The 17,518-nt window shown below is 38.6% G+C and overlaps 1 protein-coding gene across 1 annotated transcript in view; it reads left to right on the top strand.

Annotated features, from left to right (window-relative positions):
- The window catches only part of SLC9A2 (solute carrier family 9 member A2), a 98,672-nt gene extending 81,154 nt beyond the window's left edge, over window positions 1-17,518 (top strand). The window contains exons 8-12 of the mRNA XM_049651258.1: window positions 2,954-3,115; window positions 10,653-10,749; window positions 12,840-12,971; window positions 14,499-14,589; window positions 15,912-17,518. Of these exons, the coding sequence (XP_049507215.1) occupies window positions 2,954-3,115; window positions 10,653-10,749; window positions 12,840-12,971; window positions 14,499-14,589; window positions 15,912-16,282 (853 nt within the window). The 3' untranslated portion in view covers window positions 16,283-17,518. The remainder of the gene's footprint in view (window positions 1-2,953; window positions 3,116-10,652; window positions 10,750-12,839; window positions 12,972-14,498; window positions 14,590-15,911) is intronic.

Here is a 17,518-nt window from a genome sequence, read left to right as displayed (position 1 = left end):
AATACAGTGAAAAGATGTGTTGCTGATGCCAGGAGTCCTGGCCTAATGGGCCTAACATGAAGTTGAGAATAAACGGAGAAAAAAGTTAGCTGTGTGTTTAGTGTTGTGGCCCCAGTGGAAAGGATGGCTCTCTTTAATTATTCATAGCCCTCCAGTATAGAACAAAGGACTAGTACCAAGAATGTGGGTTCACATTGTTTCCTTTCATAGCACAGGTGTACCTATAAACCTCTCTGGGCTTACGGTGATCACTGTAATGCATTTCTTTCTTTCTCAACAAATATTTATTGCATGCTGTTTTGCTTACCTGTTGGCATAATAATGTTACATAATAAACTGCCCTGATATACAGCTGTCCAAACAACAGTCACGTTATGAAAGCATGTGAGTCATGAGTCTGAGAGTCCAGGATCTGGGGCTGTGCCGGGCTGATGCGGACAGGTCTTGCTAATGCTTCAGGGGGTTGGCTAGTTGTCAGCTCATCCTGGCTGGCCTTCTTGTATGTGACTGGAGTAACAGAGCTCTGCTTCATGTGGCATTCACCTTTGTCCTGGGACTCATGAGTCACTCCATGCATGTCCTTCTCATGGTAATTGTGAAAACAAAAGAGATAAGCTTCAATACGCAAGTGCAAGCCAACAAGTCTGTTTTAAGCCTCTGCCCCAATCATCATGTCTGCTGTCGCCCACTGACCAGAGCAAGTAACGTTATTGGGGCCAGTGGCAGGAAACAGGACAGCACAGGTCACCTAGGCCGTGGCGGAAGGACATTGCCAAGTAATATGGCAGAGGGTGTAGATACAGGGAGGAATCGAGGCAAAAGATCTCTTCTACCATCCATGCTTATAGTGTACCAGGCACTGTCCTAGGCACTGGTGATACAGGAAAAAGTGGAAAAAAACCAAAAACAAAAAGAAAAAGTCTCTGCCCATATATACCATTCTAGTGCTAGGGGACAGAAAGCAAGATAAATAAATTATATAGCATGTTAGAAAATGATAAATGGTATGGAGAGAAATCTATCTGGGAGGTAGAATGGGAAGTTAGGAGGGTGGGAGGGAGACAGCATGCATTTCTAATGGGATGGATGGGAAAGCCTTTTGGAAAAATGGCTCTTAAGGGAAGACTTAAAGGGGGGGTCTGCAACTGTGGGGCAGGGGTGCTCCTGGTGGAAGGAATAGTGGCTACCAAGCCCCACAGGTGGGAACAGAACTGCCAGTTTCCAGGGCAGGAAGGACACCAGTGAGGCTGGATGTGAGAAGCACAGTGCTAAGAGGTACAGCTCCAAACTGTGTAGGGCCCCCAGGTCGCTGTACATTTACTCAAGAGAGATGCGGCGTTGTTGTATGGTTTGACTTACATTTTACCAGGTTCGCTCTGGCTTCTGTGTTGAGGGTAGTCTGGAGGAATGCGGTGGTGGAAGCAGGGAGACCAACTGGGTGCCTGTTTCAAGAATCCACCGAGACGTGATGATGTCTGGCATCAGGGTGGATCCAAGAGATAGGATAGAAGTGCCGAGGCATGGTGGGATTGTGTATGTGTTCTGATGGTGGCACTAACAGAAATTTCTGGTAGCGTGGACATGGAGTATTAGTTTGCTAGAGTTGTTAGAGTACCACACATTGGGTGGTTTAAACAGTAGAAATTTAATTTCTCACAGTTCTGGGGCCTAGAAGTCCAAGATCAAAGTTATCAGTAGATTTGGTTCTTTCTGAAGGCTATAAGTAAAGCATCTGTTACAAGCCCCTCTCTTTGGCTTGTAGATGGCCGCCTTCTGCCTCTCTACATGGTCTCCCCTCTGTGTGTGTGTCTGTGTCCAAATTTCCTCTTACTATAGAGACACCAGTCATATTGGATTGAGACCTGACCTAATGACCTCATTTTAACTTAATCACTACTGTAAAGACCCTATCTCCAAAGACAGTCACATTCTGAGGTCCTGGGGGTGAGGACTTCCACCTGTGAACTTTCAGGGGCCCACAATTCAGTCCATAATGTGGAATGTCAGAGAAGGAGAAGAATCAAAATTGACTGGGTGGAGTGGTCATTAACTGAAATGGCGAGAACTATAGGAGAAGATGCATTCGTTGGGAAAGTCAAGTTGGAGAACTAGATATCCAAGTGCAGATGTTGAATAGGCAGCTGAATATTCATTTCTGGGATTTGGGGATGAGGCTACAGCAGGATACAAATATGGGAGTCGCTGGCACAGAGATGCTATTAAAATCACGAGACTGGGCAAGATGGCTAGAGAGCAAGTGGAGGTAGAGAGGACCAAGATGGAACCCTGAGCACTCCTACATCAAGAGGCCAGAAAGGAGAAAAATACCCAACAAAAGAGACTGGGAAAGAGGTAGGAGGGAGCCCAGGGGAATGTGACGTCCCGGAAAATGACCTATTAAGCAGGACAGGTCGGGAAAGGTGAGTGCTAATAACTGGCCATTGGATTTATATTGTAGGGTCACCGATGACCTCAGTACAAGTAGCTTCAATGGAGTGCTGGGGACAAAAGCGTAATTTGTGAATGTGCAAGAGAAAATCCGTGGAGAGGAATTGGAGATAGAAAGCATTAAAAACACTTTTGAGTAATATTATTGAAAGCAGAAGCACTGAAATAGCAATTGTTAAAAAAAAATACGTAGTTTACTCTGTTATTAGTAAATATTAGATACATGTATATCATGGCTGGATACAACAGTGTCATTTATGTATACATATATTATATATGCACATACATTGAGGTCTACACATAAAATACACACACACACACACACACACACACACACATATATAATAATCAGATGAGCTAAACATTGCTACTGAGTTTTTCCCCAAGTATAGTAGAAATGATTTTATTGGTAAAAGCAGGCTTGTTGGTTTTTTTTGTTTGTTTGTTTGGTTTTTTTGTCAGTTTAGTATTAATTACTTGAAGCTCTGATTTCCTTTGTTTCCAGGTTTAAGAAGTTCGATGACAAATACCTGCGGAAGCTTTTGATTCGGGAAAACCAACCCAAGTCAAGCATTGTGTCTTTATATAAAAAGCTTGAAATAAAACATGCCATTGAGATGGCAGAGACGGGGATGATAAGTACTGTTCCTTCTTTTGCATCTCTGAAGTAAGTACTGTTTTGCAAATAAAAGTTAGTATTCCTGTGTATGTCTTTATAGTTTTTGGAAACCGGTAATAATAACAAATTTGACCTCTTTCTGGACACCTCACAGAAGAGTGAGATCCTGGTTAAAATGTGCAGCCTAGAAATGTGTGCCTTGTGTCACATCATGTCAGGTTATTTTAGAATTGACTGGTCAGCAAATACTTTGTCATGTTTAGGATGGGTATGCCTTTATTCTATCTTCTTAATGTAATTCAGTGCTTTTTAAAGGTGCCTCCTTAGCGAGCATTTTGAAATGGAATATCTTAAGGTGTGCTATTATAAATACGCATGTGGATATAGCTATTTCCTCATAGATTATTCATGCATCGTAGTTTAAGGCTTGCAAGGAACATTAGTGATCATACGGTATGACGGTTCTCAACCTAGGCTGCGTATTAAAAATATCTTAGGAGCATTTAAATGATACAAATGTCTGGGCCTCACCCACACCAATAAAACCAGGATCTGTGGTGTTAAGGCCCAGGTATAGGTATATTTATAAGTTCTTCGGATATTTCCAATATGCAGCCAGAATTGAGAGCCACTGACCTAGTCTATCTCCCTAATTTTAAAAATGAGGAAATGAAGACTCAGAATGGTAAAGTGACTTACCCAAAATTTTATAGCAAGTCCATAGCAGAGCAGTAAATTACTACTCAGTTAACAAATGAGGTCATTTTATCATGTAAACATCAGTCCTTCCCTGCCACAAAAATAACAGAAATTACAGGTTCTGCTCATTTCTTCTTTCACCGATGAGCTTGAAGTGCATTTAAAGAACATGTCACGTAATTAGAATGCTATCAATGGGAGAGTTGAAATAAGACAAGGAAACTCCAAATTACACCCAACCATATTAACTAGGGTTTTTACTAAGACTGTACATCCCCTATTAAAATTATGTGAGTTTACCCAATCCAAAATAAAAAGAAATAGTGATCAAGAATGGCTTGGAGGTAAAGGCATTATATTGCACTAGGAACAGTAGTTGACTGAGCGCAGTGACTGATTTATAGTCCTCCGCTGCAGTAACTCACTATGTGACCTTAAGCTGGTCCATCTATTTCCTTGAGATTGAGTTTCTTCAAGTAGAAAATGGGGCTACACTTGATCTTTGTTTCCCTCTAGCTTTACAAATTAATGATCTTTCTTACTCACCATTCCTTTCACAGTTGTGGCAAAGGATAATTCAATTATTCAGCTTCACAAAGGAGAGCCATTATCTTTGCGATCACTAAGAAATCTTAGTTTTCCTCTCTGTGTATAGTTCATTTGGAAGCTGGTAGTAAGCAGAAGAAAGGCAAAGGCTTAAGGTTATGGAAGTAGGTAACAGAATTAATGGTCAGCTGCATGGCTGTGTAAATGAGTAGCATATTGACCATTCCACAGCTCCTGAAACATTTTCTTTAGAGAAAATGAAAAGCAGAAAGGGAGGTAATAAGGAACTGTATTTCTGACAGTAATGGACTCAGTGTTGTAGTCCAAACCATACTATGCAAAGAACTAGAAAAAAAAAAAGCACAAAATGTATTTTTAAAACCTGCTGAAAAGCTGGAAAGCACCAGTGCAAAGAATTTCTTGGCCAAGAGTCAACAGAAAAGGGAAGTCCAAGAAGATGGAATGGGCATTTGGTGCCATTTTTTCCCCTGGATCACAGAGAAGTTATCTGAGAGTCTAAAAGGCTAAAACAGAATACAATTGGAATTCAGTACCTACTAAGAAGGAGGGGTTCTTATACCCAGCTTATAGGCTATTACTTCCAAATTCTACCCTTTAACCCTCAAGGGAAAGAAGTCTAGCCTAGAATTCTCTCAATCCATGATTGTTTAAATCATCTGAAATTGGTAATTACTTCTATCCCAGCTACTTGAGAGAAATAAACTTAAATCTTCTCCAGAGGAAAATAAGATTATAAAGAGTCTTAAACTACTTCCATGATTTTTCCTATATCGTGTCTATCAACCAATCCAAAGCATAAGAGTAGACAAGGAAGTGTTACTGAAAACACTGAGAAAAAGATAAAACAAAAACAGGGAGTAGTAACAGACCATAAAGGGGATTCACATAATTAAGTTATCAGGCAGGGACTTTAAAATAAAAATAATAGTATGTGTAAGGAAAGAAAATGGCATTGATGCTTTTGACATTGTTGTGGGGGATGATATAAATAGAAAAGATCTAAGTGGCATATTTGAGCTAAAGCTAAAACAACTAAATTTAGGATCTCATTTGATAGTGTAAAGGCAGATTAGATACAGCTATCGAGAGAATCGACTGATTGTAAGGTTAAGACAGAAGGAATAACCGGAATGAAGCAGAGAGCTGGTGCGGTGGGGTGGGGGTGGGAGGGGAGCATGGAAAATGTTGAAAATAAAGTAAGAAATATATGGGATTATGTGAAAGTTCCAGGAGAAAATGAGAGAGAAATTAGTAGGAATAGTATTTTAACAGTTAATTACTGGGCATTTCCCAGACAGATCAAAGACAAACCCCAAGCAGATTAGATAAGAAAAATACCAAATGCAGGTGCACGCTAACAAAACTGCTAAAAGTCAAAGACACAGAGAGAATTTTAAATATGATCAGCGGGAAAAAGAGACCTGTTTTCTTCAAGTAAAAAAGAAATGCTGACAACTGATTTTTCAACAAAATTCTGAAAGCAAGCAACTGATAATCTATAGAGTTCCATATCCTGCTAAAATATTCTTCACAAAAAGGAGAATGAAAACATTTTAAGACAATTAAAAACCATCATACTAAATTGAATGATAAAAAATTTCAGGCAGAAGAAAAAAAAAATTCAGACAGAAGGGGAAGAGTCTCCGTAGAGAGAAGGGTTGGAGATTAAGGAAGGAATTAAAACAATGGAAATGAGTACTTATAATAGCTAAATGAATATCAGTTGCATAAAGTAATAATGTCTGTGTGGTTTTGAATGTAAGCAGAATTAAAATGAACAACAAATACAGTTTATAAATTGGGAGGGAGGTAAATGGTGTTAATTGTGTTTTGATAACCTTGTGTTGTCCAGAAAATAGTAAAAATTATTTTGGATTTTAATAAGTCAGTGATTAATGTTGTAATCCCAGGTGACCACCAAAAAAAAAACAAAAACAGTAAAAGAACATAAAAGCCAACCTAACTACAGAAATAAAAGAGCAAAATAAAATAAAATTTAAAAAGGCAGCAAAGTAGAAAAAACAACTATAGACGAGGTAGGACAAATAGAATGCGAATACTAAGATGATAGTCTTGAACCCAAAGGTAATTACATTAAATACAAACATTCCATTTGAAAGGATGAATGATCAAAATGGATAAAAATATACAACTCACTAAGTGTTGCTTATAAGAGATAGCACTTCTAGCTAAAAGTACAGACCGATTGCAAGTGAAAGGTTGATAAAAAGGTATCTTGTTAAAGCACCTAAACAAAAGAAAGTTTGTATAATTATATTATTACCATAAAATGTAAACATTACATTCTGCATAACAGAACCACAAGTAGAAATACACAAATTCATAATCATAGTGGATAACTGTATTGCTCTTCTCCTAGAAAATGATAGAATAAGCAGACAGACTTTCAACAGGGATATAGAAGATTTCAATAACATAATAAATAATCAAGTCTTAAAAAGTTTCATATAGGGTATGTTCCCTTACCAGGCGGGAATCAGAACCAAAATAAAATATAAAAGAGCATAAAAAGTAGAATATCCCTGTAGTTAGAAGTTAAATAAAAATTGGATCAAGTAAGAAATTATGCTATAAATCAGAAAATACTTTGAAAACCAGGATGTATGAAAACTTGTATAAAGCATTTTTAGAGGAAAATTTTTTTTAACCTTTAATGAAAATGTTAGAAATACAGTTAATAGGCAAAAAAAAAAAAAAAAAAAAAAAACAATAACAAAGTTAGGCTGAAAATCAATAAATCATACTAAGCAATTAGAAAAAAGGAATGACAAATTAAACCCATAAAAGAACAGAAAATTTGAATAGTACCGTAAATACTAAGGAAATAAATCTGTACTTGAAATTGTTTCTACAAAGTAAACCCCAAGACCATTTGGCTTTATTTGTAATTCTACAAAATATTTAAGGAGAAAATAAAACCAATCTTCCACAGACTTCTTCAGTAAGTAAGGAAAAATGGAAAGCTTCCCAAATTGCCGTATGGGACTAGCATAATTTTGATACTAAACCTGACAAAGACACTTATAAGAACGGAAAATTATAATAAACCTGTAAAAATTCTAAACATAATATTGGCAAACCAAATCCGGAGATCTATAAACAAGATACACATCACAATAATTTTGGTTTATTCTAGGAATATAAGTATGATTTAAGAGTCAAAATCAATCCATTATTTACCATTTTTACTGAATAAAGGAGAAAAATCAAGGGTTATTATCTATCTGTAATAGAGGCCCAAAAATTATATGACGAAATTCAATATCCTTTATTTTTTTTTAATATATAAATAGACTAACAATAGAAGAAATCCTTTCTCAAGCTAATAAAGTTTGTTCATGAAAAATCTATGGCAAATACGATTTTTAGTGTTGAAATGTGGAAAGATTTATCCTGAGATCAAGAACAAGGATGCCTATTATTACTATTTTTATGAATATTGTACCAATGGTAGGCAAGAAAAAATTTAAAAGTTAAGGATAGGAAAAGAAGTAGAACTGTCACTATTCCCAAACAGCTGGATTGTTTTCAGAGAAAATCCAAAAGAACCTACAGAAAAGTAATTAGACATAATAAGGTAATTTATCTAGGTTTCTTAATACATGGTAAAAAAAAAAAATCGGTGGCTTTATAAGTATCAACAAATAGAAGATGACACTTTAAAAAATGCTTAATTTAGAATGGTATCATGAAACATTCATATACGTCCATGTCAAACATCAAAATGAAATTTAGAGAATATGTGTGAGACCTCTCTGCAGAAAGTCCAAACCAGATAAAGACTATATTAATAAAAAGAAAGACTCAATATTATAAGACTATCAGCTCTTCTCAAATTGATCTGTGGACTCAAAGCAATTTCATTCAAAATTCCAGTGTGTAATTAGACAGTCTGGTCCTAACATTTCTGTGGAAACATAAAGGGCCCAAATTAACCAAGACAAAATTGTCTTTAACATGAAAGAACAAATTTGGAGGATTTATACTATCAGGTAGTAAGATTAAAACTCCTATGATTCAGACAATGTGATTCCTGGGTAAGGATAAAAGAACAAATAGACCAGCGGAACAAAGTAAGAGTTTGGAATAGACCCATTTTCATAGAAGCATTGTTTGTCATATCCAAAAGTTGGAAATAAGCCAAATACCCATCAATAGTAAAATGGGTAGATTGTGCTATATTCATGTAATGAATAAAATGAACCAACAATAGCTACATGCAATAACACAGTTGAATCTCCAACATATAACGCTAAGCAAAAGAGGCTAAATTTAAAAGACTACCTATTATAAAAAATAAATAATAAAATAAAAATAAAAAAACTACCTATTGTATTTAAAACACTCCATTTATATAGAGTTCAGATTCAGGCAAAAGTATTCTGTGAATTCCGAAGTTAGGATTGTGGTTGTTTTTGTCAAAGAGGGAAGGAAGTAGTGATTGTTGGGGGCGTGTAATATGAAGTGGTTTCTGGGGTTCTAGGTCACGTTCTGTTTTTTGACTTGAGTAGCGGTTGTGCAAGTACACTTGCTTTGTGGTAGTTCATTGAGCTGTGCATGTAAGATTCCTGTACTTTTTGTTTTTGTATTACATTCCAGTAGATACTCTTTGGGTATAAACAAGGGAGGTAGTTGGGCACTTACCACTAGAGTTATACAAACATATGTTGGATAAAACTTGGTGGGAACATTGTACAAGAAAATCAGACACCCAAAAGATTGTTACCTCTTGACTGTATTTGTCCTTCTCAAGTCCTGTGAATTAACTTTGCTGATCAAACTCCTGATTAGATACCTGGACAGCTGTCTAAACAACAATGCTTTAGTCTAAGAAGATGCTTCTTAAAAACTCAAGAACAATTGAGGTTGAGGCAAAATTGAATCATTTATATCTAGAGAAGTCTGTCCTGCGGAAGCCTTAAATCTCTGTATCTGTTCCTTTGCTTTTCTCCAGTACCAATGGGCATAGGTAATTAATATTATGGCCGATTTTCAGTAACAGCAAGTTTGCATTTAAAAAAAAAATAAAGGAACTATGACTTCAATTGGTGTGTCCTTAGCCCATCTTCTATAAGACCTGGATTTCTGTATATTAACTTTCTCAGCTTTATTCTCTTAATTTATCTTCTTAGCTATGCATTTTATTTTACCGTATATTTTTGTAGGCCCTCTCAAAGTCTTTTTGAAGGCAGTAGAATAAAACTGTATAAATACAGTTGGTTCTCATTGTTGGCAGTAGTCATGTCTTGTAAAATCGCCATAAACGCTGATTTGCCCATACTGAACAGTTGCTCCTAGGGGAAATACGGGCTTAGGTTCTTGTGAGCTTCTGGTCACAACATTTTCATCAACTGATGATATATAACCTCGTTTTATGTACATTTCTATTTAAAGACTCCTTGTTTCATATATATTACTATTTCATTAACATTCCTCTCACGGCCAGCAGCATTGTACTCATGCCTGAACAAAGCTTACCGAACATGACTTTTCTCTAGAAGGCACATCACAGCTCTCTTTTGTTTAGGAAAATTGGACAGCACTTCAGATCCATGCTTGGGGGCCATTTTAAACAGTGAAGTCACCAAAAGAAAGCACAAAAATGTGAAAAATGTGTCATTAAATAGACCACAAAAAGGACATTTTTTTGCAGTACAAGACCTGAATCAAGAAGGCAGAGTGTTGCAATGTTCAGCCTTATCCAGGAACCTGTGTGTTGGGGCACTCATATTTTCCCCCCACTTTGCACATGTCTGTGAAAAAGTGCCAGGAGTACCGATACTGTGTTTACAAGTAAATTTTAGCAAGTAGGTTACTTTACAAATACGAAATCCTTGAATAATTATGATTGACTGCATATGCATCCATATTATAAGTGGCGTCTTTGCAAATATTTATAATGATGTGTTTAAAGGACTAAGCCCTAATAGTAAAATGTAGCTGATTAAGTTTCTGTTGGAAAAAACTCAATCATGTATTACCTTATTTATGGAGTATTAGAAATACTAAAGTGAGACCATTATAAGCTACTATAGTTTTTCTTCCTTAAAATAATAATTGTATGGAAAAAAATAATTGCATGAACAGACTGTGAAAACTTGTGCATGATTGAACTTGTTTTGAATAATTTTGGTGCTGAACAGTTTTAGAATTTTGAGTTATCTTAAAATACTGAATAATCCCTAAGTGTTATTCTTTAAGCTAAGATTCTACTTAGATGATATTCTATCTCAAAAAAAATTGATGATTCCAACATTTGTCCAATAGTAAAATATATTCTTCTTCTAAACTTTCACAGTGATTGTCGTGAAGAGAAAATAAGGAAGCTCACACCTGGTGAAATGGATGAAATCCGAGAAATATTATCCAGAAATCTCTATCAAATCCGACAGCGAGTGAGAATAATTGATTTAGCCAAGCATTTCCTTGCCTTTGGCTGAGAATATGCCTTCTGATTTCACGCTACCCAGTTGTAGCGGATATTGCCCTACGATTATGCCAGCCTTTTGCGAGTCCCACACCAGACAACTTCTCTTCTCTGGGTCCTATCTTGTTAGGGTGCCATTCCTTCCCAGACACCAGTGGGAAAAGCTTGGAGTCCCCTGGGAGTTCTGCTACTCTGGATTTGGAGATAAAAGAATATGTTTTAACTAATTGTGAAAAAAGAAATTGATGGCTCTCTTCTGATATTTTTTTTTTTTAAGAGAGAGATTGACAGCGTGTGTGGGGAAGGGGCAGAGGGAGAAGAAGAGAGAGAATCTTAAGCAGGCTCCACGCTCAGCGTGGAACCTGACACAGGGCTTGATCTCACAACCATGAGATCATGACTTGAACCCAAATCAAGAGTCAGACGCTTAACTGACTGGGCCACCCAGGCATTAATTTTTTTGATGAAATAGCTTTATAGCTTGTAGAAAACTTACAGCTTTAAGAAAACTTATCCAAATTCGTTTAATCTTCCTTGTTATTCATCAAGTGCTATAGTGTCTTCCTTTAATGTATCTCCCGAGTCACTTCTTTCACAGCTGTCCCATTGTTAACACCTCATTCTAACAGTTGGCTAATAATATAGCTAACATTTCGAGAGTGCATACAATTTGCCGTGCCCCATTTCAGCAGGTATTAACTCATTTCTCCAAGTGGGGTGACTGTCGTTTCCATTCTGTAGATGAATAAATTAAGGTACAGTGAGGCGAGGTGGCACACAGATCACATCGCTTGTCAGGAGCCTTCCTCACCCATGTTGGGGTCATTTCTGCACTTTTTCAGCTGGTCTTCCCCAAAGCAGTCCCCATTCCATCCTGCATTACTATGGCTCCTCCTTTTCCCCTAAAGCACCTTTTAAGCAGCGTTCCCCTGTTTGAATTGAAACAAAACCACAGCTGTGGCTTACAGGCTAAACTATTCTCTCAGAATTTGGGATCTCTTATTCCAAGTTCTACAGTCTCTGACCTTACACCTCCTTCCCCTCCCCAAGCCCCCAGGTTCTGTCTTCCTTCCTTGGACTCTGTTCCTCTCTTCTCTGTCTCCACTTGGGATGTCCCATTGGCTCCTGTCAGCAGATCCACATCCTCCGATGTTTAAGGATTCCTCAACAGCCTCCGTATTATTCCCAACCCTGTCTTCAAGTGGGGTAGCACTAGGAGCTGATAACGTACCACATAGTTTTAGCACTTAATTTCACAATTTTGTATTACTTTGTTAGCCTTTGATGTCCAGCCAGCCAGTAATTTTCTCAAGGCAGGACTTGAGCCTTGTTCTCTCAGTTTTGCATATTTCTTCAAGATTTAATATTTAATAGTTTGGGACACAGGGATATTCCCAAGAAGAATATATTAATACACCAGAAAATGAACTCCATCGCTAATTACAATTTATTTTAGGAAATTTAGAAAACTAACAATGTGTGCCATGTCCAGCCCTGGTTTAGAAATTTTACTGCTTCAAATACTGGCACATGATTATTGCTGGTGATAGCCCCCAGCCTTTTCAGTTTGACCACCCAGTTGTAAAAGTGTTCTTAAGTTTAATCACAAGGACACGGCACCACCAAGTGGCTCAAAGTGGTTTGTTTTTATACCAGTAATTCCTGTTCAATAGAGAATTTATTAAGATGAATTGTATCATTTTCTCCAGCTACTAATGAGGGCTAAAAACATATAAAGCACTTCAAGGTAGACAGAGGCATTTGATGAGTTCCATCATTTTTCTGATTTATGAAGATCACGCTTTTGAATGAAAGATATTTTATTCACACACTTTTATTAGAAAACAAGTGCTTTCAAAATTTGAACGGATGTTAACTTTTTTATGAATGTTAACAACTTTTATGCTTTTTATTCATTTATTTTTCTGCTCTGCACATTAGTTAAGTGCCTCGCTGAGGTGCAGAGCCAAAGAAACACAGCAAAGTTTTGGAATTTCTGGGGCAGCAATCAGGCTTTGTTTGTTTGTTGTTTGTAAAATGTCTCTTTTTTCATTTCAGACTTTGTCCTACAACAGACACAATCTGACGGCTGACACAAGTGAGCGACAAGCCAAGGAAATTCTGATCCGACGAAGGCACAGTTTGCGAGAAAGCATCCGGAAAGACAGCAGCTTGAACCAGGAGCACAGGGTAACTGGCATTTGTTACCATTTGTCTGGGAGGAGGGAAGCTTCCCAGAGCAGAGCCAGCCGCCAGTCTGGAGGCTCTACTGACAGAATGGCTGCTGAGGGTTGAGTCACAGGAATTCTGAGATGGAGTTGATGGTAAAGTCTTTCTAGATATTTCTGGAACACCCATTATGTTCCAGGCACTGTTCTAGGCACTTGGAATATGTTGGTGAACGAAACTGACCAAGCAAGATACCTTCGCTTGTAGAATTCCTATTCTAGTGAGGAGAAGGCAGCCAGCAATGGAATAAATTATCTGTTATGTTAGAGGGCAGTGAGTGCTATGGGGAAAAAAACAAAAAAACAAAAAACGAAAAAACAATGCTGAGGAAGGAGATTGGGAGCACAGAAAGGGTCAGTTAAGTTGCAGATTTAAACAGCATGGCTGGACCAAGCTTCATTTGCAAAGTCCTTTCTGATATCTCCAGGGAGAGGTTGCAGCCCAAAGATGGGCAACGGGCACGTGCTGGAACTGCAAGGTCACAGCCACTGGGGGGACGTGAGTGTTCACCTTTGCCCTTGATGGAGGGCACTGTCAATAGATAAGGAAAGCCATTTTTAAATGACAGTATGATTGATTGATTTAACGTAGCAGACGTTGTATCTTATCACTCTGACACACAAGGTTGCGTTAATTTTCGGATTGCATTTCATTTTTTAATAATATTCTGTATTGGGTCGTCAGAGACCAAAATGGTAATGTGTGAACAAGGTAATTATCTTTTTTTAATGTGTAAAATGTGGCAGCATTGATGTAAAGTTAAGGAAAGTAGAGATTGTGGCATTTGAATGGTCAGCAAATTAGCTATACTAATAACTTTTTGTTCTATCGTTTTCAAGACTTACTAAAGTAATTAAAACTCAAGTAAGCTACATTTTTCATATATTTTCTTCCCATACATATAGGTTCTACATATTTTTAAAGTTTTTTTATTTACTTTGAGAGTGAGAAAGTGCAAGCGGGGAAGAGGGGGTGAGAGAGAGAGAGAGAGAGAGAGAGAGAGAGAGAGAATGAATATGAATGAGAGAATCCCAAGCAGGCTCCCAGCGTGGAGCCTGACACGGGGCTGGGTCCCACAACCCTGGGATCATGACCTGAGCTGAAATCAGGAGTCAGACACTTATCTGACTGAGCCACCCAGGTGCCTTGTTTCTACATATCTTTTGTATATTCTTATACATAGGTGTTTCCTTAGCTTTTCTTTAAAAAGACTCAGTAGTTTGCACATCTTATTGTTAATGGTCCTATTTTATTTTCGTTTTCCTTAATACTGATTTCTATTACATTTTAGAAGAGATTTGGTTATTTTAAGTAAAATAATTATTGCTGGAAGCTTTCTTCCCTATGCCCCCAGCCCCTCACAAGTAATTTTGGAGTAGAAAAGTACAATTTTAATTTTTAACACCAGGGTTTGCCCTAAGAATTTAAACTTCTAAGATACAATAAATGACATCTGCGTAATCTAAACATTTTCTGTGTTTCTCACAGGCGTCCACTTCAGCCTCTCGATATTTATCCTTACCAAAAAATACAAAGCTTCCAGAAAAGCTACAAAAGAAAAAGAATATTTCTAACACAGGTAATGAACTCAGTTGGAGCAGAGTCATGTTACTAATGTTCACAAAATAGAGAAAATTTCCCATTCTTCTTCTTCATTAAGGACAATCTGTTTAATGGTTTGCAAACCTCAAATAATAACATGGTAACTTATTATTAGCATTGTAAGCTTTTTGGATGGAGTTCTGTGTACGTTATAAATAATTTAGCCAATGATTTTCCATAATGATTCCATTTGATACAGCACGAGCCACTATTGTCACCTGTGGTAGTGAACAGATAAATAGAGAGCTGTGAATGTGCGAAGGAGTGTTTAAATTTTTACAACCTGCATATATTTTCATAAGGTCAACCATAAATTTTACTTCTGCCTGTAATCACGAGTCTAATATCTCTTTATTTAATGATAATCTTTGGGTAGACTCCCAGCCATTTTCTATGAACCCCAGAAGAAATATGTTAAGATACCATGTTATTAGAATGTGGGATATAACACTACCACGTCCTTTATTTTTGCTTATTTACTTGATTAACCAAGAAGAGGAAATTCTAATGCTGGCTGGTGGTGATGATCAGTGAGATGAGACCTGAGAAGAGAGGCCAGGCAGCACTGAATATGTAGAGCTGTGGGCCACGTCCACTAAGACCGGGTCTTAGGGTCCCAAGAATCTCAGCTCCTGGGCGAGCTCCCCGTCAGCTCTTCTACCCACAGTTCTCTAGGACCTGAATTTTGACACCAGCTCATTCTGATCGTGTGTCTTCCCACTGTTTGTAAACGGCACATGGGTGTTTCGGCCCTTTTATGAAACTGCAAAGGAGATAAAGAAGGCTGTCTCTGAGATTCCAGATCAAGACAAGAATTTTCATAATAGCAGCCAATTGCCAATCTGCTTTCTGTGTGCCAGACACGTAGCTGAGCCTTTCTGGGATCGTTCTGATGGGGCAGGTGGGAACACAGCTGCTGTTGCCAGATAGTCGCACTGTGACACCCACATGCACTGATTAATAATATCTCTTGAAGCTCGGTTACTTCACCTGCCGAATGGGCGCTTGTGAGGATTAAATGGGTTAATGCATTTCAAAGTGCTTAGGACAGTTGCCTGGCGCACAGTAAGCTCTTCGGCGTTAGTGTGGACAGTCAACATTAACGCCCACAGAGATTATGTATCATGCCCAGGTCTGTGGGCTAGAGGTAGCGAGCCCTCGGACCTCCCCTGCCCAAACCGTGCCTGAGGTGCCTGAGGGCACCGCAAATGCTGGACCCACTGATGCATTGCTGAGTCACTTGAAATTTCTTCCCTCTGAAATGCTTGCCCATGTTGTCCTTCTTTTGCTCTGTGGTAGGTGGCAATAGCAGTGACTCGGACACAGATGTTGGGACTACCGTCCTCAATTTGCAGCCCCGAGCAAGGGGCTTCTTGCCAGAACAGTTCTCAAAGAAAGCCCCACAGCCCTATAAAATGGAATGGAAGAACGAGGTAGACGTCGATTCCGGACAGGGCCAGCCTTGTAACCCCCCAGCACCCCCCAGCAAAGAGGGGGGCACCCAGACCCCAGGCATGCTACGGCAGCCCCTTCTCTCCAAAGGCCAGTTTGGCTCAGTGCGGGAAGACAGTGTGACTGAAGGTGTCTGCCCCAAGCCACCACCCAGGCTGGTCCGGAGGGCATCGGAACCCGGCAGCCGGAAAGCCCGATTTGGAAGTGAGAAGCCTTGATGGAAATGGCCAAAGCAGACCTGGAGTGACTGACCCAGCACAGCTGGGGGTTGTCACTCTGAAACATGACACAGAAGTGGAATCCATTTAATGCCCTCTATGCATCTCAATACTTCTTTGGGTAGCAGAGTCATGCCATTGACTTACAGGATGAATGCTCATCCCAAGAAGAGGAAAATCAAAGAAGAAAGTCCCATAAAATGCCTTTTATGACTTCTTGCTAGCAGTTGTATTCCTTGCAAGCCTAAAGGAAAAAAAAAAGTGTGCCTTTATTGAACTTGAATGACAGAACTTGAAATTTTTAACACACCCTTGTTGGTGAAAATTTTAATATATACATGTATGCCTCAAGTTTTATTTATGAAAACATATGTATATCTGTAATCAGTTTTTAAATGAAGGGCGCTAAACATACTCAACATCTTTCTGGGGTGTAAAAGGCAGTGCCCGGAGGATGGTGGGCCATTTGTTCAGAGTCAAGGTGTTTTGCCATCCTGAGCTGATGACCAGTTGGTACAGGAAGAGCACAGCATGGAGCAGACCATGCTCCATGAACTCAGACCAGGGAGACAACCAGAACATCTAGGCAGGTGAGGTGGCCTGGCTCCCAGAGCGCGGATTCCTATGAAACAATGAGTCAGCAGGACTTACTGTGTTCCTCATTCTGTATGGTTGGGGGTGACATAGGTTCCATCTCTCATTTGTGTTTGGCGCAAACAGGCTGTGTGGGTGACGCAACGTATGACAGACTTGGTGGCAGCTTTTGATGAAGTTCCAGCGTGCAGGCCTCATGTTGAATGTGGGGGAGATAAAGCAGCGCCTGCTTACACCTTGTGGGCAGGTTTTATATTGTGCAATACTGGGAAGAGGATACAGGAGATTCCCTTTCATGCCCATCTAGGACTACCCGCTTCAGAATTTTCTGTAGAATTTTCTAGAACTTTGAGCCTCCAAGCAGTTTATTCAAACAGTATTCCAATATTTAGCAAATTGGTGAGAATTCAGGTCTTGAAATTTATTCAGGAAGCACTTTGGAGAATGTAGTTCTTTTTTTTTTTTTTTTTTTTTTTTGCACTAGTGTGTAATCTGTTACCTCTGGCCCCTCAATAAAGTAGTGACTCAAATTCTTCGTATAAAAATGGATTCTCCTCATCTGAGTACTTTTTAAAAGTACAGCAGAAAGACAAGACAAGAAGTGGAATATAATCATTAAAGATTAATATTTGAATTTCTGTC

This window comes from Panthera uncia, assembly GCF_023721935.1.
Source record: "Panthera uncia isolate 11264 chromosome A3 unlocalized genomic scaffold, Puncia_PCG_1.0 HiC_scaffold_11, whole genome shotgun sequence".
NCBI lineage: Eukaryota > Metazoa > Chordata > Mammalia > Carnivora > Felidae > Panthera > Panthera uncia.
Note: the sequence above shows the minus strand (reverse complement) of the source record. Positions and strands in the feature narration are given on the sequence as shown.